Source organism: Nannospalax galili, unplaced genomic scaffold (assembly GCF_000622305.1).
Source record: "Nannospalax galili isolate Female #2095 unplaced genomic scaffold, S.galili_v1.0 scaffold309, whole genome shotgun sequence".
Lineage (NCBI taxonomy): Eukaryota > Metazoa > Chordata > Mammalia > Rodentia > Spalacidae > Nannospalax > Nannospalax galili.
The window spans coordinates 1,306,304-1,329,206 of NW_008359589.1; the positions used below are offsets into that span (position 1 = coordinate 1,306,304).

Consider the following 22,903-nt stretch of genomic DNA (forward strand, 5'->3'; position numbering starts at 1 on the left):
TCCAGCGGCTCTGGTAGGGACTCCGGGGACCATGGCTCGGCTGCGGGTTCCCACGGCGGCCCTGGTGGCTGCGCTCCTGTTCACTTTCGCCACCGCCTCCAGCTCCACCCGCCCGAGGAGCAGGGAGAGTCAGGGGGCGTCGCGGATCCCTCCCCAGTTCAACGAAGAGGAGCAAGTGGCTATTAAAGAGGCGCTGAAAGGTGAACTTGGCTCCCTCCTCCCCTCCCCCATCCCCGTGCTCAGATGTGCCCCCCCCGCCAGCCTCCCCTCCCCGGTTCATAAGGGACAGCCGTTCCTGCTGGAGCTCCGCCACACACCCGGCAGACCCCAGCTAGTGTTCGAGTACCCGTCGTGGCACAGCATGCACGGACCTGGGACCCCACTGGTGTACCCTGCCTAGCCTGGAAGCTCCGGCTGCCGCCCTCCGGGGGTGACTGGTACCCACCCTGCCCCCTGCTAGCCTCCAACGTTATTACAGCTTTTGTTTGTACAGCACTTTCAACCTCTGAAAGATGTCACGTCTGATAAATCACTACAGTATCTTAAAACTGATTTAGCTTCGTAAAATGATCGTTCCCAGAACGCTGCAAGGACTGGGCACTGGGTAACATTTTACAGTCGGTAGAGCTCTCTGGGCTCTCGATGGTTCTGAGGGGTGTAATTTAAGATGGAACTAGTTCTCTCCTAATGCAAGGACCTAACAAGGCTACCAGCTCATTGGTCTGAGTCCTCCAGGACAAGAGGAGCCTTTGTGTTAAGTGCTAGAGCCTGTGAGCCATGAGATGCATCCTGACCACTGGGCTCAGCTCTTTTCATTTCATTAACTAGTAGATTAAAGAGACACAGCCTATGGTGAACATGTGCAGGCAGAGGGATCAAATGCTAACCCCTGTGTGGGAGATGAATTGTAAATATCCTGTAGTGATTGGCCTGGGAAGAGCTTTTCCCACAACATAGTGTAAATAGGCCTCTGCAAGTCGATGGCAGCAGTCCCTTTGTACAGAAGAAAACAGAAGCTTAAGACCTCATAGTACATGGCTTAGACCTCTTAGCAAGATGCAAAGAATCAAAGTTCAGACCTTGGATCTGCTCTCAGGTGGACACTTTAATCTTTTCGAACTTCAGATTCCCCATCCAGGGGGTAGGCTGTGATAGTATAAGGCTGATCCTTAGCAAAACGGAACACAGAGGTCATTGTGTCTTTCAGACAAAAATCTAAAGTGCTCTAAAATCCAAAATCCTTTGAGTGTCAGGTTGACCTTCAAAAAGTTTCAGATTTCAGTGCACTTCAAATTTCAAATGTTTTGTTTTCTGTTTGTTTGAGACAGTTTCCCACTGTATAGCCCAGGCTAGACTCAAACTCATAATCTTCCTGCTTCAGTGGTCCCAAGTGCTTGGATTACAGATGTATAGCACCAGGTTCAGCTCTGGTTATAAGAAATGTCCAACATGTATCATCTTTAATCTTCCATCTCTGTCTGTTGAATTCTGACAGGTGCCATCCAGATTCCAACAGTGTCTTTTAGCCATGTGGAATCCAACACCACAGCCCTGGCTGAATTTGGAGAATACATACGGAAAGGTCAGCTGCAAACTGAGGGCAAAGATAGATTGAACATATGGGTCCTTGACAAGGGAATAAGGAAGTAGAGTTTGCCAGTGATCAGAGGACAGTCTAATTCTCAAGGGTTTATTTCTACTTTGTATGAAGTGAGAAGTATAAAAGAGTGACTCCAAAAGTTACACAGAGAAGACAGTAAGGAGTATAACCTTTGAAAAACTGGCTGTAGGTTTGGGTGTTGACTCTCCCAGTCTTTGCTCTAAATATGTATCAGTCAATAGATTAGATCATTAAAAGATAGAAGTAGAGATTCCTTTTCCTGTGCAAATGTCAAGACAGAACTATGCTTCTGTACCTCCACCCCTGCTGCTGTCTCTGTGCCCATACAGCATACAAGTGCCCCACTGACTGGACTCCACTCAAAATAATCACTGACCCATTCCTAAGCCTCTAGGCAGTCAACAACCTTGTACTAGCCTATCAGTCCTCTCCCTTCATCCCTAAACCCATGGAGCCTAGAGCTAGGAAGGATGGGTCAAAGCAGAAAATGAGTCTTAGAATCCTCCTGTCCCCTGATGAAAAATCTCATGGAGAGTAGGGGGGCCCCCTCTATTAAATTACATAAAGAAACAGTGCCTTCAAGATGTTAGAGGAAGGAGAAGCTAATCTAGGATCAGCAAGTAACCCCCTCTCTAACACTCTGGGACAAATGGATCTGGGACTAGTGCCTTGTCATCAAAATAGAAGGCCAAGTTGGAAGTCCTTACCAAAACAATTGATTTACAAAGAAAACAATAGAAAATGAGGGGGCTGGAGATATAGCTCAGTGGTAAAGTGTTTGCCTGACATGCCAGAGGCTCTGGATTCAATCCCCAGTAACATACACACACACCGAAAAAAAAATTTTTTGATGAACTAAGTATATACAGTGACAGTAAACTAGGTGAACTGGTGACAAGCTCAACCACATTCTTCAGGTTTTTGTTTTTAGATATCCACTGAGGTATAAGTGGATTCTTCCCAGAAAGTCCAGAGGAGACTATCTAGGCCACCTGTATTAAGTCCCGCCAGTAATCTGGATAACCAATCCTGGGAACATTCATACCTGCACACACACAAGTGTGACTAGATAGAACAATGCTTATCTCCACAAAACACCAACAGTAAGAGGGCAGCATTCTCCAGGGCAGCATTGTTTACAATGGCCTCAAATGGAAACAACCCAAATTCAATTCACAATTAGTCAATTAAAACAGTACAGTTGGCTCTTCACATCCATGGATTCCATATGTGTGGAGTCAATCTTGAATTTAAAATATTAAAAACAAGCTAGACATGTAGCTAACACCCGTAATCCCAGCACTGGGGAGGCTGAGGCAGGAGTATCATAGATTTTTAGACTGCATAGTGAGACCCTGTCTCAAAAATTATTTGAGGGACTGGAGAGATGGCTCAGAGGTTAAGAGCACTGGCTGCTCTTGCAAAGGGCCTAGGTTTGGTTCCCAGCACCCATATGGCAACTAACAGTCGTCTGTAACTCCAGTTCCAGAGGATCCGGCTCCCTCTTCTGACTCTCCATGGGCATTGAGTGCATGGGTGCACCTACATACATGTAGGCAAACACTCATATATATATATATATATATAATAAAAATACTTTTTTAGAAATTAAAACAAATAAGAAGAAAAGCCACCCCCCCCAAGTCTGTTTTTGTTTTTTTTTTAACAAGGTCTTGCTATGTGGCCCAAGCTAGCCTTCAACTCTGATCCTCCTAAGTGCTGGGATTACAGGCATGTGCCCCCATGCCTAGGCTGTTTTCTTAAAAGTATTGCTGAATTTTTTACATAGTGATCATGTTTGACTCTGAGTAATCTGGATTTTGGGGAGCTATTCAAAATGTAACAAATCCCTTATCACAGGTGTCTATATGTGATAGCATGTTAGGCTAGAATGAGCCAGATCTTGAGATATTACCCATCTTAGTAGTTTTTAATAGCAGACTAAAGTAGGAGGGGCTTGATCCTAGGGGCATGGGTGTATGTATGGAAGAAGAATTTCAAAGATTGAAAACATAGATCAGAATTTAGACTTTGTCTAAGACATATTCAAGGAACATGCATGTTAAAAGAAAAAGATTAGGGAGCAGGAAACGGTAGGAAGATAGAAGGAAACTGCTAAGCCTTGCTTTCTCCCCTGCTTCTTATCTCTTTGCCTCTAGTCTTTCCTACAGTGTTCAGCACCAGTTTTATCCGTCATGAAGTCGTGGGGAAGTACAGCCACCTGTTCACTGTACAAGGCTCAGATCCCAGTTTGCAGCCCTACATGCTGATGGCTCACTTTGACGTGGTCCCTGCCCCTGAAGAAGGCTGGGACATGCCCCCATTCTCAGGCCTGGAGCATGATGGCTTCATCCATGGCCGGGGCACTCTGGACAACAAAAACTCTGTGATGGTATGAAATACTATGCTTAATATTTGACCAGGGCCCAAAGATTTGTCCAGGATGGGAGAATTTGGCTGACCTCAGGGAGGAAGAAGGTTATGATTGAAAGAATTGGTTCTAAGAGACCTGTGCTGTAACCATTAGTTTGTCACTTCCTTTTTCTGGACCTTGATTTCTCAACTGTGTAGGACTTGGGTTAGATAATCCCCAGTAGGGACCCTTTCAGCTGGCATTGATAAATGTATGATTTTCTTTTTATAATATTTTATTTATTATTTTTTATTTTATGTGTATGAGTGTATTGTTTGCATGTAGGTAGGTGCACCTGTGTTGTGCAAGGCCCACGGAGGTCAAAAGGGGGCATCAGATCCCCTGGAACTGGATTTACAGATAAAGTCATTAGCCACCATGTGGGTGCTAGAAATTGAACCTGGGTCCTCTGCAAAAGCAGCCAGTGCTCTTAACCTCTGAGCCATCTCTCCACCCCCAAATATATAGTTTTCTCCAGATAGTAAGAGCTCTTATCCCTGGATCACTTGAATTTGTTCTTTTTAAAGCCAGTCTATTAGCTTCTAGTTCCACCAACCTGATGAAAGTCTGTGTGATTGCCTACTTAGACAATGAGCCTTTCTCCTCTTCTGAATCCTAGGCAATCCTGCAGGCCGTGGAGCTCCTACTGATCAGGAACTACAGCCCCAGAAGAACTTTCTTCATTGCTTTGGGACATGATGAGGAAGTAAGCTACCTTACCTAGTGCCTGTCTCCAGAACCCCTTCTGGAGATGGGGAGCTTTACCCTAAACCAGTATGCTCACCACCTGCAAGGTCTCCATGATACTGTGTAGTTGTTCGCCAGTTGCCCTGTGTGTCTCTGTGTCAAAATTATCTAAGGTCTGTAACCTAAATTCAAATTCCTGGGCCCTAAGTATTTCATAAACTCTCTGGTAATATCTAAGACAGGCAGTCTGTCAACTCCACTCCAAGAAACTTTAGTGTAATATAAACAGTTTTTATTTCCATAGTGTTTCCATGTGTTTTATTTCCATAATGCCACTTACTTTAAACCTGGGCAAATTACTTCTTTATCTAGGTCCCAATTTCTTCATTTGTGAAATTAGTGAGGTTCTGGGGGCCTCTGACACTGGAAGATTCTGTGTGACAGAATTATCTCAGCCCGTCCCACAGAAAGAAGAGTGGAAAGGAAGGTCCTGGAGTCCTTAGACAGCTGAGTGAGCCTCTGTTCACTGTCTTTAGTATCTGTTTCTAACTGAGAAGGACTGTGGCTCTGGGTTCTCTATCTGCAGGTGTCTGGGACAAAAGGGGCTCAGAAAATTTCAGCTCTCCTACAGGCAAGGGGCATCCAGCTGGCTTTCCTTGTGGATGAAGGAAGCTTTATTTTTGAACATTTCATTCCAAGCCTCAAGAAGCCCATTGCCATGTATGTAAAGCACCCCTCCCTCCACCTTGGAAAGGTTCTTGCCCCATTTGAGATGACTGCAGCCTGGTCCCTGTTATGCTGAGATAACTGCTTTACTCTATTGTCTTACTCATCCTCTTCTTCAACATGTCCTGGGCTTCCCCCTCCCTCCCTCCTCTAATGTAGATTTTTCAAACCAGCATGAAACCAGCATGTAGATTTTTTAAACCAGCCCATCAGCCCACCATGCAGATGAGCCTGTGTACCTGGAGCATGATTTAGTGGGGAAGAAGTCAGAAGTGAATTTCTCTGATCCTCTTTCACAGGATTTCAGTCTCAGAGAAGGGTGCACTTGACCTCATGCTGCAAGTAAACATGACTCCAGGCCACTCTTCAGCTCCCCCAAAGGAGACAAGCATTGGCATCCTCTCAGCTGCCATCAACCGGTAAGCAGCTCCTGGCCCTACTCCCAGGACTGCTTTGGATGAAGACCTGGCACTTTCCCACTGTGAGGCTGAAGAGCCTGAGCTTCCTGCCCTGAAGCTAGTCTGGGATGCAGAGATGCAGGTCACAGAAGGGGCAAAGCCTTCAGTACCCAGACTAAGTCTGGTGTCATCCTGAGGGCATGCAGAGGCCAGTAGATAAACATCAGGTCAGGATGCTAGGTAGTCCAGAGTCCATCTAAGTTAGAAGTTACAGATTGACAGTGGCTAATAGAGTGGCCCTGGCAGAAGGATAAAGGTAAATAAGAGCATCTGGCTGTGAATGAAGACCAAAGTCTGCAAGAGCAACACTCACCTGGGTCTAGGTTCTCTCAGTAAAGTGGGAACAGAGCAGTATTCATCAGATGTTGAATGAATAGCCACCATATTGTCAAGGCTTTGTGCCAGGGAATATGTATAAAATATGAAATGGGCTCTGCCCTGAGGAAGCCCTAGTTGATATAGTAGATTGGCAGTCCTACCACAGTTTAGTAGGTACTGTGAGAGTGAATACACTGTGGCAGAGGAGCAGGGCAGGAACAGGACAGGGCCCTGACTGGCACTTGTGACTAGGGAATGCTTTCACTGGCTGGGTAGAGGTACTCTTGCCAGTGCTTTGAATCTTCAACTCAGTTGACTTGGTGGTGGGCCAGTGGGTGGCAAACCCACCGAGCAGGCTTATTAAAACTTGCATCTCTCTCCTTTCTTCTCTTCAGGAGTTAATCTTGGCCTGGGGTTAGCCAGGGCTTGAGAATTCCATTTCTCTTCCAGACTGGAGCAGACACCAATGCCAAACATGTTCGGAAGTGGGCCATTGAAGATGACGGTGGAGCAACTGGCAAATGAGGTACGGAAGGACCCCATACTTCTGGCCAACTGTGGAAAAGAAGCAGAAAATGGGCAGAGAAAGACCTGTAATGAAAGAGCCACTATGCTTACCAGGGCTCTGCCCATTCTCACCTATTCCCTGCCAGCCCCTGAGCCAAGAGGCTTACTGACTGAGGCTGATGGGACTTATATGAGACCCAACAGCCTAACACACCCAGGTTCCTGTGGAAACTAGTTCCCACTTATCCTTGAGACTGCTAAACAATTGTTCAAACAAATCAGATCTGCCCATCCAAGTGCAAACTGCCTCACCCAGCAGTTGAACCAGCTGACCTCAGCTGGAGGCTTGAGCACTGAGAGCCCTGAGATAGGCTTGAAACAGACTCAGAACAGCAGGCCTGTTGTGCTAAACCTGGCTCATCCTGCTAATCCTGTTCCTTCCCTTTCAGTTTCCTTTCCCTACCAATATAATCTTGAACAACCTGTGGCTATTTCGTCCCCTTGTAAGCAGGTAATGTATTGCCTTTCCTCCTCAATATTCCCCACCTCAAAGTTACCTAATTCCCAGCCCACTGTCCTTGGCTTACCTGGGCCTGACTGATCATCCCTCAGCCATAGACACTTCATATTATTCTTTCCATCCATCAGATAGTTCTTCCTGATGTCTAACCATGGTCTTTTTACTTTAGGCTAATGGAGAGGAACCACATAACCAATGCACTGGTCAGGACCACCACAGCCCTCACCATGTTCAATGCAGGGATCAAGGTAACATTTGGTTCACCCAGTGCCCACTTGTACCTCTGTCCTTTGAATTTATCTATGGGCTTTTTCTTCCTGCTCTGGCTACAGTTTGAAAAATAGGAAGGAACACCTGGGTATGGTGGCACATGCCTTTAATCCCAGCACTCCGGAGGCAGAAGGCAGATCTCTGTGAGTTCAAGGCCAGCCTGATCTACATAATGAGTTCCAGGCCAGCTGGGGCTAGAGTGAGACCTTGTCTCAAAACTGAAAAATAAAAGAAAAAGAAAAATAGGAAGGAAAAATGCTGTCATGAGGTAAGCCTCAAGAGCAAGGGCTACAGTGAGGGTCTATAGCCCAGAGACTGTTAGTCATGTTTATATGTGTATCAGTGGTAGATGTCTATGGCCCTCTCAAGTTGCTTTATTCTATAGTCCCCCAAACGCTATGCAGAGGGAGATATGGGGAGTTAGGTTTTGTGGCCCTTGCCCTAAATATGATCCAACTTGTTTTATATTTTCCTGGCACTTTTGGTCATTTGACTAAAGCTTTCAAACCCTTCTACCATCAAAGGTCTTTATTTCATTTTTGTTTATTCTTTTTTTTTTTTTTTTTTGGTGCTGAGGATCAAACCCAGGGCCTTGTACATGCTATGTAAGTGCTCTGTCGTTAAGCCACATCCCCAGCCATGTATAATCTTTTTTGTTAAAACTTTCTTGTGGTTTTCAAGATTTATCTACCTAACTCATTTATTGAGTAATTAATATCTGTTCTGTTCCCCTGGTATAAATTGAGAAGGAAACTCACTTGCTATTTATAAAATCTATCCTTTCCCAAAATGTACCTTAGTAAATATAATTTCTATATGAGGTTTACTTTTCTAGAAATAAGAATCAATTATTTGGTAAGCTTCTATTCTAAGCATTACTTTTCAATGCCTGCAGCTAAATTAGGTGCTAAGGGGGGAGGTCTCTTTTATTAAAGGATCAAGCCTGGCCACATGAAGAATTAGGGCTTTGAAGAAAATTCGATCATACCTATAACCACCATCGCCACCACCACTTCAGGAGACACCATTTGCCTAAAGCACAATGTAGCCTTGAGGGACTCTGCTAAATTTGATATAAGTGAAAGGTACCTTAAAATTCACTTCTGAGCTGGGCGTGGTGGCGCATGCCTTTAATCCCAGCACTCAGGAGGCAGAGGCAGGTGGATTTCTGTGAGTTCAAGGCCAGCCTGATCTACATAGCAAGTTCCAGGACAGCTGTGGCTACAGGGAGACCCTGTCTCAAAAAAAAAAAAAAAAAAAAAAAAAAATTCACTTCTGATGTAACTAACTGGTGTGCTCAGTGTACCTGACCCTAACCATCTTCACCAGCTGCTGTGGTGCTTAATCACCAGTATAGTAGTGCTATGTCCTTGCATTTGAGCTGTTTTGTTTTGTTTTGTTTTCCAGAGATGATGTTGTGTTTTTATGCAATTTGATCCTTCAAAAAACGACGGGAGTAGCATTGTCCCAGCTGCTGGCTGGAAAAGCAGAGGTGCAAAAAAGTAGCAGTTACTCAAAAATCACACTTCCAATTTGTTACAGCCCAGTCGTGACCCTGTATCTAGTGCTTTTTGGCACCTCACCAGTTCAAAGAAAGATATAGTTGGGAAATAGCTCTAAAACATCATCAGGGGAAAAATCCCTCATTTGCCTATCTTCTCCAATTAGTCATAGACTTTGGCAAAGAATAGAGGCAGATTTTGCAACTAAATATGCAAAACATCCACAACTACCTTCATCCTCTCAAGTACTAGACAAACTATGGAGGGGCCTCTTGAGGCTCTGGGTGCTCTACCATGAGTGAGCACTAATCTTAAGAGAAATATTCAGGTTCCCTGGGAAAGCACACCCTAAAAGCTCCCAGTGGCCTGGCACAGAGTTAGTTATCTGGGAAGACACAGAGAACACAGTACTGCTCTATAACCCCTCCAGGACTAAAACACAAAAGATCCGCCAGAAACAGAGATCCCTCTAATTGAGTATAACAGCATGTTAAAGGCCCAGAGAAGACAAGGGCAGACTCAAAATTAAGCCTTGATTCCTTAAATCAGGGCAATTGCCTCTGTTCCTACTGGTGGTAGATCCTCCTAGGTAGGAGGCCAGCTCTGGAAGACTTAAAGTAGACTCAGACCAGGTTTGTGATTCTCTCTGTAGGTGAATGTCATCCCCCCACTGGCTCAGGCTACAATCAACTTCCGAATTCACCCTACACAGACAGTGCATGAGGTATGTACACGTGTTCTAGACAACAGGTCAGCATCAAAAGGTGGGATACTCTTGGGTTTAGCTACATTCCTAGCACTGGGCTAGTCTTGCCTGTGTTTAACTTCCAGTTTACAAGGCTCCTGTGTACCAGCTACATAATAGGATAGGAGATACCTGGTTTAGGGAAACTTGGGAGTCTAACGCTGGGAGACAAATACAAATAAATGATAATGATAGTAACAAATAGATACAGTGTACTGTGTGCTTCTAACGTAAAATTCACTTGCTCATTTAGCCCTCACACCACCTGATAAGGCAGAAACTGTACCATCTTCATTCAGGTGGGGAAAACTGAGGTGCAAAGCAACAGTTAAGCAGCATACAGGGTCTCCCTGTAGCCCCAGCTGGCCTGGAACTTGCTATGTAAACCAGACTGGCCTTGAACTCACAGAGATCCACCTGCCTCTGCCTCCTAAGTACTGGGATTAAAGGTGTGCATCACCATGCCCAGCTAATAAAATATTTTTTAAAATACCATGATAGACTCAGATTTGCCATTGGGGAGAGAATGTTGATGGCAATGCCAAGGAAGTGCTAGAATGAAAAGAGACAGTCTCAGCTCAACATCACACATAGCACATATGGAAGGAAGTCTGAGCTGAGGCCAGGGTCATAGGATAAAGAAGGATCACTAACCTACGAGAGAGAGAGAGGTTCAGTGGGATGGGGTATGGATATGGATGAGCACTGACAGGAAGGCAATATGGTTCCAAGGCTTGTATCCCAGATAATTGGTCAAGTGCTAATACCTTTGAATAAGATTGGGCATTTGGAAAGAAGTACAAGTTCAAAGAGAAATATAATGGTTTATAAATTAAAGGCAACATAGTGGTGTGCACCTGTAGTCCCTGCTACTTGGGAGCATGAACCAGAAGGATCACTTGAGCCCATGAGTTTAAAATCAGCCTGTACAACATAGGGAGACATTAATTCAAAACATGTAAAAATAAAATGACATCTCTTGGACTGCAGATGTAAATCAGTCATAGAGTGCTTGCCTGGTATGTGTAAGGAAGGACCTATATTTGATCCCCAGCACCTCAAAAACTGCTATATTAATAGATAATTCTAAGTATCTCAGGTCTGGAAAGACATGAACTAGAAGTGTAAGGTGGAGTGCTTTTGATACAACCTTCAGTATTCACAGTAGGTCCTCTGAGGAAAAGGAATCTGGTGCTACTAAAGAATACAGCAAGGAACCAGAACTTGAGGGGTTGGGCAAGACTTCTCTGAGGTAGTAACTTTGATCTAAAAGCTAAAGGGGTAGCAGAAGTTGCACAGAATGTTTGCCATCTGAAGAAAAGACCAGCAATATTTAGATATCAGATTAAGCTAAAAAGAATTTGAAAGATAAACCTGGGACTGGGGATGTGACTCAGTGGTAGAATACTCACCTAGCATACAGGAGACCCTGGATTTCACAATGCCCTTCACCACAAAAAACAATGGGAGAGTCTGATCCTTCAAAATTTAATCAAAGGCTGTGGATGTAACAGAGTTGGTAGAATACTTGCCTAGCATTGCACAAAGCCCAGAGTTCAAACCCAGTAACACATGAACTGGGTAGTGCATGCCTATAATCTCAGCGCTCAGGAGGTAGAGTATCAAGATCAACTACATAGGGAATTTGAGACCAGCCTAGACTAGAGACCCTGCTTTAAAAAAAAAAAAAAAAACCAGGAACTGAAGAAATGGCTCAATGGGCAAGTACTTTCCATGTGAGCATGAGCACCTCAGTTTGGATCCACAGTACCCACATAAAAGCAGGACACAGCTGTGCATGGTGGTGTATACTTTATCCCAGCACTCGGAAAGCCGATGCAGGCAGATCTCTAAGTTCAAGCCTGGTCTACATAGTGAGTTCCAGGCCAACCAAGGATATGTAGAGAGACCCTGTCTCAAAAAACAAAAAGAAACAAAAGTATGGCACAGCAACACCATAACCCAGCACTTGGGGAGCAGAGACGGCTTGCTGGCTACCCAAACCAGCCAAATCGTGAGCTCCAAATTCAATGAGAGACTTTGTTTCAAAAACTAAAGTGGGGAATGAGAGAGGAAGACACCCAACATCAACCTCTGATCTACACATGCACATACTACACTCACATGGGAACACACACACACACCAACAAAAAAAGAAGAAGACTGGAGAGATGACTCAGCCATTAGACTGTTCTTGCAGAAGATCCGGGTTCAAATGGTAGCTAGCAACTGTCCTTAACTCCAGTTCCAGGGGATCAGAAGTTTCTTGTGTCCTCCATGGGCATTGCATGACTCGTTGCACTTACATACATACAAACAATCTACTCATACACATAAAATAAAAAATAGTAAATAAAATAAAAAAGAAGAAAAAACAGGGCAAGAAGAAGAAGAGGAGGAGGATGAAGAAGATGAAGGAAGAAGAGGAGGAGGAAGAGGAAGGAGAAAGGAGAAAGAGAACCACCAAAGGGCAACCCAATAACTGATAGATAATACATTCTAGGACACAGTAGGGTCTCTAGCCCAGATCCTCAAGGGTCAGGCACACTTAGATTTCCATGGGTTTTTTTCCTAAAGTTCCCATGGAGCATTCATCTATCCCTCTGCAAAGAGGGAGGAGCACTCATCATAGACTAGGGAGTGGGTTAACAGCCTGCCCAACATTGGGGAAGTGTGAGCCCTGGGCCCTGCTGTTTTTCATCAGGTGCCAACCTTTGTCCTCTCCTTGGGCCAGGAAATCACTAAATTCTCTCTGCGGAGCTTCTTTCCACCAGTTTTTTTCCCAGCCCATCCCAACACCATCCTTTTTCAAGGGCTTTTTTCCACTCAGCTAGGGCTTTCATCTCCCTGGTCCTGGCACTTTCCCCTCCTCACCAGAGAGGTTTTCCCTCCCAGTCTATCTGATGACACCTCTGGGATCCCCTGAGCTCATCCTGCCCACCTGCCCCAGTGAGGAATGGAAAGTCTCCATCATTTAGGAAGCTCACAGGGCCCATTTGTCCGGGGCTCTCACTCTTGCCCAAGGGCCACATGCTCAGAGCCTCATGCTGGATACAGTGGAAACACAAGCAGGCCCACAGTCCTCTTTCCATCTGCACCTGGTCTCCCTGATAATCTAGAGGTGATGGGCTAGGCTCCAGCACTTGTCTGTGTAAAGGAAGGTTTGTTCTGAATGAGCCTCAAGGAGTAGAAATAAGGCCATAAGGAAAGAATTTAGGGAGCCTCCAGCATAGTGATACACCATGTTGGAGAGTAATGAGGTCCTCATCACTAAAAAGACTCAACTGAGAAGACAAAATGCCTTCCTTCGTTTTTACCAAGTGTCTGTAGAGGGGCTACTTATTAGACATCTTTTTTTTTCTTACAGTACTGGTAGTTGAGCCTACAGCCATACATGTGCTAGGCAAGGGCTCTCCCACTATATCCCAAGCCCCTCCTTCTTTTTTCCTACTTTGTTATTTTGATACAAAACCTTACTAAGTTGCCCAGCCTGGCCTTGAACTTGTAATCCTCCTACTCCTGCCTTCTAAATAGCTAGAATTATAGGCCTACATGGCTGGACTCAGCTGGGCATTCTTCTAAGCACTTGGGATAGTGGTGAACAAGAGACATAGGATTCTCTAGTGACAATTATGTTCCAGTGAGAAGGGACAGCAGTAAGGAAGTAACCAAATGAATGAACAAGGTAACTCTTAAGTAATAAGTAACATAAAGAAAAACAGTTGCAATGTCACAAAGTGATTCTGGAAAAGGCAGTGGGGAGATGGGCAGAGTTAAATGCACGGGACAGTGAAGTAGTTCCTATTGGGACCAGAAGAAAGGTCAGCCAAAAAAAAAAGGCGGGGGGGGGGGGGTTCCAGGGGAAAAAGATTGGCATGTGGATGACAGCAGCACCCACCTCACAGGTAGTTGTGACTGTTACTGGAGGTGATACATGTAAGTGGTTAGGAGACCTGTGCATGGCATATAGTAAGCCTGCAGTAAATGGAGGCTGTTAGCTGGGCATACTGATGTGCCTTTACTCCCGAGGCTGATGCAAGAAGATAGTAAGAAGGCCACCCTGGGCTATAGTGAATTATTTGTCTGTTAATAATAAAAGGACCGCCTTCCCTGGACAGTAATAAGAAGTACAATAATAGAACTAAGAGGAAGGACTCGTGATGGTAAGTGAGGCCTCTAAGGTTACTGTAGAGCACATTTCCATCATAGAGAGCTTTCAGCTTCATTTCACTGAGCGTGCCTCATTTGTTTAAAGATTTGTTTTTGAGACAGACTCTCTTGTCACTCAGGCTGGTCTTGAACTCCTGATCCTCCTCCATCCACCTCCCAAGTGCTGGGATTACAGGTGTAATTAAAGATCTCATTCTGGAATTTCCTAGAATAAATGAGCTAGCCCAAAGTCCCACCCACAACTGTGCATTGATCATCCAAGGCACAATGTTTTTGTCATGCCTTGGTTTTTATACATGTCCTTCTCCATGCTAGCAATAACTTCTGTTTCTTTATCAGTTCTACATCCTATCTTCAGACTCAGGCTCAAAATTCCTACCACCTAGGGGCTGGAGAGCTGGCTCAGTGGTTCCAAGCACTGGCTCTTGCAGAGCACCTGGGTTTGGTTCCCAGCACCCACGTGGCAGCTAAACCACCATTTTGTAACTCCAGTTCTAGGGGATCTGATGCCCTATTCTGTCCTCAACAGATATTGCAGGATGGGTGTACCTACAGACATGAAGGCAAAACACTCATGCTCATAAAAGAAAAATAATCATTTTTTTAATTCCCATGGCATCCATCTCAGATGAATACTTTTCTGATCCTCACCTCCTCTTCCAGTTGTCCTCAGAGACAGTAATGCATTGTTTTGGGGTAATCAGGTAGACACTCAGTCCAGCACTACTATGTAACCCTAGGTAAGTCACCTAGTGAGACAATACCTATTATTATTTTTATTGGATCTCATCTTTTTTTTTTTTTTTTTTTTTTTCTTTTTGAGACAAGGTCTCCCTGTAGCCCCAGCTGTCCTGGATTCACCATGGAGACCAGGCTGGCGCCTGCCTCTGCCTCCGGAGTGCTGGGATTAAAGGCGTGCACCACCACGCCCTGCTGGATCTCATCTTTTACAGTTCAAGTATCCAACACTTATTGCATACTTTTTAATGTGCTTAATACTGTAAATGCAGGAATGAAATTGACACAGTCCCTGCCTTTGAATCAGGCCCAGTCTCTGTACCTTCTTCAGTTTCTAGAGTCAGAAACCTGTAAGAGATCTGGAGCAAGAGACAGTAGGCACAGGTGTCCCCCCTCCACCTCATAGAGGATGACTTCCAGGAGCCTTTCAGTAGATCAAAAATGTATCAAGATTACATATTGCCGGGGGCGGGAGGAGGCATTTCTGGGGAGTTGAACCTGGGGCCTACTGCATGCTAGGCAAGCACTCTACCACTAAGTCATATCGCCAATAAATTGAGTGTTAAATGAGAGTATTTGGGATATTAGTACTAGGGTACAACTGAGCTCTCATAACCCTCACCCACCTGAAGGGAATTTGCTTTGATTCAGATGGAGGTTGTGGAGCCAGAAGTAGGAGCCCTCTGCTCCTGATGTGTGCAGCTCCTAGCTTCTAGGGATCATTGGCCTAAAAGGACTACTGGGAATGATGTACCCATTCAGGTGATCTCTGGCTGTGAGACACTGCCCTTTCTGTAGCAGAGGCAATTTCAAAGTAAATACTGATCAAATGGGTTGTGATTGATGTTGGGCTTCTTTGGATAGCTGACCGGATTAGGGGACCATCATAATGTTGTGGAGTGCTTCACCAGAAAAGACCACTCAGACAAAGTTTTGCCAAATGAAAGTGGTTACTGGCCAGGGCTACTACACAAGGGTGTCAGGAACCCAAGTGTGTAGCACTGAGCCACCTCTAGGGTAAGCTTTTATACAGAGAAACCATAACCAAGGGTGAAAGTTTAAGTTCCCAAGTTTATAGGTAGAGAGCCCCTTTAACAATTTTAACATTTTCTATTCTTTTAAGTAACAATTACTATCTTGCAGAAGCAAGCCAAGCATAATCTAAAGAAGCCATAAATCTTCAGTTAGCAGGTGTACTCTGGGACAGGCTGATCTGTTGCCAAGACAGCCAGGGTTCAGCTGACATGTGTTCCCATACCCTGGGCCAACTGCCTGATAATTTCAGAGACTAGAGTCAGCCTAAACTTTAACGTGGTGTAGCTATGGTCAAGAAGGTGCCCTATTCAGCCAGGCATGGTAGCACACACCTTTAATCCCAGCACTTGGGAGGCAGAGGCAGGCGGATCTTTGTGAGTTCGAGACCAGCCTGATTGACAAAGTGGATTCCAGGACGGGTGGGGCAAAAAGAGAACTCTGTCCCAAAAAAAAAAAAAAAAAAAAAAAAAAAAAGAAGGTGCCCATTACAATAAGCCTCTTGGTTTATTTCCTCCCTCATGGGGTTTGAACCTTAGGGTCTGGTCTGCATTCTTCCTGGGATCAGGGATTTAACTTGATTCCCCTAGTCACTTCAAAATTGAGTTTTCCAGGAGTTTCCTTAGGGCCCTTCCTAAGGAAAAAAGACAAAGGAGAAAATTTCAACACCAGCCACCACACTTCTGATTTTGTGTGTCAAGCTCATCTTCCTGGATCAGTACATTTGATTACAAACATGAAGCAGAAATGCTCAGAGGGAAAAGAATACTTTATTGCCCTCTGGTCACCTGTCTGAGATGCTCAGGTTGGAGCAGGATCATGTTCTTGCCTCGAGATGGCTGAAATCCCCATCCTACTATCACTTTTACACTTCACAAGCCCTGGCTCACAACCCAAGGGAAAAGACATAATAACATAATTTCCTGATTATCCAATTCCCCAGCTGTCTCATGGCTATAAGACAATCCTCCCAAACACCTGAATTCTGCCATGCTTTCTTTCAGGAAGACCCAGTTTTACATCACCCTCAGCCAGACCTTGAAAACTGAGGTCCCAGTGCAAAAATAAATAGATAAATAAATAAAGAAATAGACATGGAAGAGACTGGTTCAAGGCCAGCCTTAACTACAAAGTGAAACCTTGTCGCCCCCCAACAAAAAGGTCTTTTCTAGAAACCCCAGAGCTCTACCTTCCTGCAAAAATATCTGAACTGTTTGTTTGGTGCTTAGATAGAAGATCAATGAGAAATCTAACCCCCTTTGTTTCTACCATGGAGGTCCTAGAACTTGTCAAGAACATTGTGGCTGATGACCGAGTCCAGTTACATGTGTTACGAGCCTTTGACCCCCTGCCCATCAGCCCCTCTGATGACCAAGCCTTGGGCTACCAGCTGCTCCAACAGACCATACATTCCGTCTTCCCAGAAGTCACTGTTGTTGTTCCTGGTAATGACTTCATTAGCTGTGGCTGGAGGGAGGTGGGGTCTGGAACTGTTTCCTATCTGATGCCCCCTTCCCTACCCCAACCCAGCTGTTCATCCTGGAAACAGCTGGCTGCTTCTGTTCCTGATGGGCCTGGAACTATATTTTCCCCTTGGGGTGGAAGTGAGAAAGCAAACAGGAAAGGAACAAAAACAATAAATTAGGTCCGTCAAGCCTGGGTCTTTGCTTAACCTAGGCAGCAGCAGTCTGTGCTTTTCTGACATTAAGGAAGATTAGCTGAGAAACCACCTCTCTGGAGGAGTTACCTCACCACCATCCTAGGATAACAGTTTAGCAGCAGGGCTCAGAATGTCAACCCAGAAAAGCTTCCAAGAAGTCCATGACATTCACATTAACCCTGTAACTCCCAGTATAATCCTTGCAGCTCCCTCTGCATTTTCCCCCATCCAAATTAATCTATGACAGCTGTTCTCCGAGAAAACTTCATAAAATGTAGAACACCTGAGCCTACTCATAAATTCCAGCTAGCCAGACTGAACGGTACCCTAGAATCTTTTTGACAGAATACCCCCAAGGGATTCTGACACAATGATGACTGAGTAGATTCAGAATACCAGTTCCCTCTATGTAGGTTTAATTATTGCTTTCTCTGAACATTCAGGAATCCTGGACCTCACAGTCCCAGACCTTCCTCTCTCCATCTCAAAGTCTCTCTCCCTTCCCATCTTCTTCCATGCCACTGGCCATAATCCCATCACTAAGGTCAGGCTGCAATGGAAGTGGGGGAATCAACAGGAAGATAGCCACAAAGCACAGAATTGGGAAGCACCTAGATCCCCATTGAAGCCAGGAAAGAAAATAGAACAAAATAATGTTACCATCTTGAATCATCTCACCATACTTGAATAGATGCTGAGAATGTCTTTTCCCGAAGAGCATGCCTCTCCAGGACAAGTTCCAGCCCTAGCAGGGTGACCTGTCTGCCTGCCTTTGGGAAAGTGGGAGACCTGGAGGAGTTTCCTGGGACTTTCCAACCTGAAATTTGCCTCTAGACTGGAATCATCCCTCAGAGGATGAGAAGAGCCAAACTTCTGTTCCATTAAAAGAAGGCATTTCTTCTCGGTGAAGTGCCCTTGGAGGCTGATTATTTCTGATGGGATGATACAGAATAAAGGCCAAGTGATAAAGAAGTGATCTCTAGATTAATGATTTCTCAAACAAGAATTGTCTTGACCATAGGGTATAGAATGAACACTTTGGCCTCCCTGGTCACCATTGGACCATTCAGGGGATAGCTCACCAATGCCTTCAGGAGAGTCCACCTTCCTGGCTGAAGTTGTAGTTTTTATAAGGTTTTGAGAAAGGGCAACTTAGAAAACAAAAAAAAAAAGGTCCTAGATGTATGCTCTTAAGAGGTCCCAGACCTCTACAGTGACCCAACATCCTAATCCCCCACTCCGTCATCCTGTGCTTCATTAGCTTGGCTGCTCATATAAAGTCCTTTTTCTCTTACTCTCCCCTTTCTAGGTATTTGTATTGCTAATACAGACAGCCGACACTATACCAACCTCACCAATGGCATCTATCTGTTCAACCCTGTCTACCTACAGCCTCAGGCCTTCAGTAGGTGAGTGGAACAGGTCTAACCAGCAAGGGAGGGAAAAGGAGATACATCTGACCTCCCCCTTCCCACTCTGATGATTCACAGAATAGGGGAAAGCCAGATTCTTACAAACTAGAGAGATTATAAAAGCCAAGCTGCCCTCATTTATTGCCACTCCTCAGAAATTGTGGGAATTACCCCTCCTACTTCTAAAAGGATAGAAAGAATTGGGTAATTCATGAAAATAAGATTGTTGGGTAGAGATAGATGTGGTGGCACTGGTTTATAATCCCAGCACTTGAGAGATTGAGGCAGGAGGAATGCCATGTTCAAATCCAACTGGAGCTATGTAGTAATATTGTTTAAAAAAAAAAAAATGGAAAACACCCTTGGGGCTGGAGAGATGGCTCAGTGGTTAAGAGCACTGGCTATTCTTCCAGAGGACCCAGGTTTGAGTCCCAGCACCACATGACATCAAACAACTGTCCATAACTTCAGTTCCTGGGGATCCGACGACCCCCTCTTCTGATGTCCATGGGCACTGCATGACACAGGTACACTTAGACACATGCAGGCAATACACTCATTAAAAAAAGAAGAAAAGAAAAATCCCTTTGTGTTCTTCCTCCCTTTGGGAGCATACTCACCCCTGGGCCTCACTTTCTTTACCTATAAAATATGGAGACCCTCCAACACTCTTTGAAAAAGCCAACACTTGAACTCAAAGGTGGGCATGTGTTTGCCTTCTCAGAGGAAATACTACAGAAATCTAAGGTCAGAGCACCAATTTTAACTGCCATGCATGACTGTTTTGTGGATTTCTCAGCAATTTTTTTTTTTTTTGGTCTTTTTGAGACAGGGTCTCCCTGTAGCCCCAGCTGGCCTGCAACTTTGTAGACCATGCTGGCCTTGAACTCATAGAGATCTGCCTGCCTCTGCCTCCCAAGGGCTGGGACTAAAGGTGTGTACCACCACACCCACACCCAGCTGTCAGCAAATTTTGAATCCTGAGGTATGGGAAGATAGTTTCCATTTAACTCTCTGCAATGAATCACATCCAGACTTGATTTCTTTGCCATACCACAAACCACTTGTAGATAGAATGAAATTATTTAAATATGATCTTAAGAATATCTTTTATGTTTGCATTTGTTAAAGTGGGGGAAGGGTTAGTGGCTGCTCTGTTTCCTATCATCATTGGGGTTACAAGTATAGTTTGAGGCCTGGCATGGTGATGCACACACACGTTTAATCCCAGTATCCAGGAGGCAGAGGCAGGCAGATCTCCGAGTTCAAGGCCAGCCTGGTCTACATAGTATGTTCTAGGCCAGCCAGGACTACACAGTGAGACCCTATCTCAAAAGAAAAAGTGTGGTTTGATTATCACTTGGTGAGTGAGCATGAGATCTGACAGCAGGGTTCCTAGATGAAATAGAATCTGATAGGTGTCCCAGCCAGTTGCCTTCCTACCCTCCCTTACCCTAGCAAATGGAAGCTTAGAAAAAACCTAGCAGGAAACTCTGTCCTAAGAGAAAAGAATCAGGAAGATAGTTCTACCAGAGAGGTAATTATTGAATTTCTCAGAACAGAAAGCTGAGTGAAGTCCCCAGGAATTTATTCATTATTTTCCTCACTGTTCTTTGCCATAAGCATAGATAACTTGAGAAATGACAAGTATGTCACGTGTATGTCATCACTGACATATGTTTCTCTCACCTTGTCCAGTTGGAAGGTCAAAGATCAGTGGTGTCAGGTGATGAGAGGAGAGGCAGGATGAGTGCCCTGTGATGGCACTTGTGCTGTAGCGTTTGGCCCTTCTCTCCTCTCCTAAATATTTCTTCCCTCAGTATCCATGGAACCAATGAGAAGATCTCAGTCCAAGCATATGAGACCCAGGTGAAGTTCATCTTTGAGTTGATCCAGAATGCTGACACCGACAGGAAGCCAGTTCCTCACCTGCATGAACTATGAGGCAAGGAGCCAACTGGGGTAGGGATGCCCAACACTAGGCCAGGACTAACCCAAGGCGGAAAGCCGATGTTGATGGAGGGTTTGGCCAAAACCACATTGTAATTCATAGCTCACCTGCCAGACTCCCTCCCCCACTCAGCAGAGAGCAACGCCAAGGAGAGAAAGAAGATGAGCAGAATCTGGCCTCTTTTCCTCTCAACATCTGTGTTCCTCCACTGAGTGGCATTTACTGCTTTTTGGTCTCTCCTGTCTTAGGTACTAGCCTATGTTATGCTGGTTATTTAACTGTCCCACCTTCCCAGCCTGACTTAACAAATGCAGATTTTGAGAAAAGTCTCAGCCAGGTTTTATCTGAATAGACTGTTAATTTAGGGTGCTCTAGCTGGGTTGTCTTCTAGCCTCTAGCTGCCTCTTAGCCTCTCCTGTCCCTGCCTCTTTCCTCCACTCTCCAGTCTATTCCACAACCGTAATAGGACTCAGTGAAACTAGAAAGCTGCAGGCAGGCACCACCACAGTTGGTCAAATAAAGGGATTTATGTAGCATCAGGTGGTCACTGACAAGTGAACCTGAGGTGAACACTTTGAGAAGAACCTCAGCACTCCTGGTTCTAGAGGCTAGGGCCAGACAAAGAAAGCTGCTGTCCTTGGACTCCTGCAACTTTGCTCTCTTCCCTGCCATGTTCCTGCCACCTGCCACTGCTGCCCCACCCCAAGAAGCACTAATCTGTGGAAACATTTCCCTGGCACAACCGATGGACTAAGCTCCTGAGGGAGGAACACTCGTGACCTAGCCTCTCAGTGGAGCTCAGAACCAGCAGAGCTCTGGTCCTGGCATGTCCTGGTTCAGAATGGCCAAGGAGAAATGAAGGGCATGGGAGGGGGGAAGTTAGACGAATTCTGTTCTGGACTAGAGGGGCAGAGGGAGGTGTGAGCTAGCCTCCATTAGAGGACAGCAGAGCGCCTGTCTTTCTCTCTGGACTCCAACCCTGAGCATATTTGAATCTGCTCACTAGCTGCCAGGTGGAAGGAATTGGAAAGCAGCATTCTTGGCTCAAGGCCAGGATCTGTGCTTTGTGGATCACAAGGGAGTGGAGGTCACAAAGGGAGACAGAGAACTGGGACTGGAGAGACTCCCTCTTTTCCTTCAGCAGGCTAGGACTTCCCATGCCTTCCTGGGGTTTGATAGCAGTGGGTTTCTTTGCCCTCTTTTGAGAACTCCCCAACCCAATTCTTTACCTTCCTCCCATGGATATGAACTGTTTGTTGGAATTCTGGCTTAATTATCAGTGTTAGAAACAGTGTGGGAATTATTCAAGCTTTTTGCTACTTCTTCTAAGATTCACATTCCTTCCCTCACTCTCCCTTTTTGGCCAATTCAGTATTTATTCATTCTTTGTTAGAGAACAAGCTTAAGAACAAAAATAATCCTTCACTTTGTACACAGCCCTAGTAAGTGGTTTCATGCACCTATCTCAGCAAAGCCCCGTGAACATGGCATTATTATTTCTTCCTACAGGGGTGGAATTGGTTGAGTGGTTACACTTCCAGCTGGAGGCAGTTGCTCAAACCCACTGTTATTCTGTGATCCTGAATCACCTACATCCCACTGATTACTTATTTAATCCTCGGAACAACTACTGTGGTGTGAGTGTGTTCCCCAAAATTCACATGTTGAAACCTTAATCATATGAGAATGGTATTCAGAGGAATACCAAATGAAACTAACCAACTATAGTGGATAGTGATTAGGATTAGACATGGCCATCAGGCAGAGCCCCATGTTTGACTTACTGGTAGCTTTTTAAGAAGAGAATTTGAGGAGATAGACATTTAACCTGATTTAAACATTGTACAATGAATACATGTATCAAAACATCATATGGTACCCCATTAGAATAAAGATGAAGAGAAAAAGACCAGAAGACAGACAAATTCATACACACATTATCTGTCCTTGATATGTGATAGACTGTGCTACCTTTGGACCCCAGCAAGAAGACCTTCACCAGAAGGCAAACCAAAGCTCCCCACCACATGATCTTGAAGCTCCACAACTGTGAGCCAAAATAAACCTCCTTTCTTTATAACTCACCTGGTTCATGATATTGTATTCTTAGAATTAGAAAACTGTAATACAACTCTAATGTGTTATTGCCCCATTTTATAAATGAAGTAATTGA

At 44.8% G+C, this 22,903-nt stretch overlaps 1 protein-coding gene across 1 annotated transcript; it reads left to right on the forward strand.

The window, feature by feature from the left end:
• On the forward strand, positions 1–22,814 carry Pm20d1 (peptidase M20 domain containing 1). The gene is made up of 14 exons (XM_008823301.2): positions 1–200; positions 1,496–1,582; positions 3,781–4,013; positions 4,654–4,740; positions 5,308–5,441; positions 5,747–5,866; positions 6,674–6,749; positions 7,180–7,241; positions 7,420–7,498; positions 9,675–9,746; positions 16,984–17,152; positions 18,677–18,776; positions 20,600–20,724; positions 22,240–22,814. The coding sequence occupies exons 1-13, from the start codon at positions 32–34 to the stop codon at positions 20,721–20,723; spliced, it is 1,512 nt and encodes a 503-aa protein (XP_008821523.1). The 5' UTR covers positions 1–31; the 3' UTR covers position 20,724; positions 22,240–22,814.
• Positions 22,815–22,903: the final 89 nt, after the last annotated feature.

What these genes read in the sequence shown, in the direction of transcription:
- Pm20d1 (XM_008823301.2), top strand. Translation starts at nt 32, where the DNA reads ATGGCTCGGCTGCGGGTTCCCACGGCGGCCCTGGTGGCTGCGCTCCTG. An exon ending in TGGAGCAACTGGCAAATGAG is followed by an intron (nt 6,750 to 7,179) that starts GTACGGAAGGAC and finishes CTTCCCTTTCAG; the next exon opens with TTTCCTTTCCCTACCAATAT. An exon ending in AGTCACTGTTGTTGTTCCTG is followed by an intron (nt 17,153 to 18,676) that starts GTAATGACTTCA and finishes TCCCCTTTCTAG; the next exon opens with GTATTTGTATTGCTAATACA.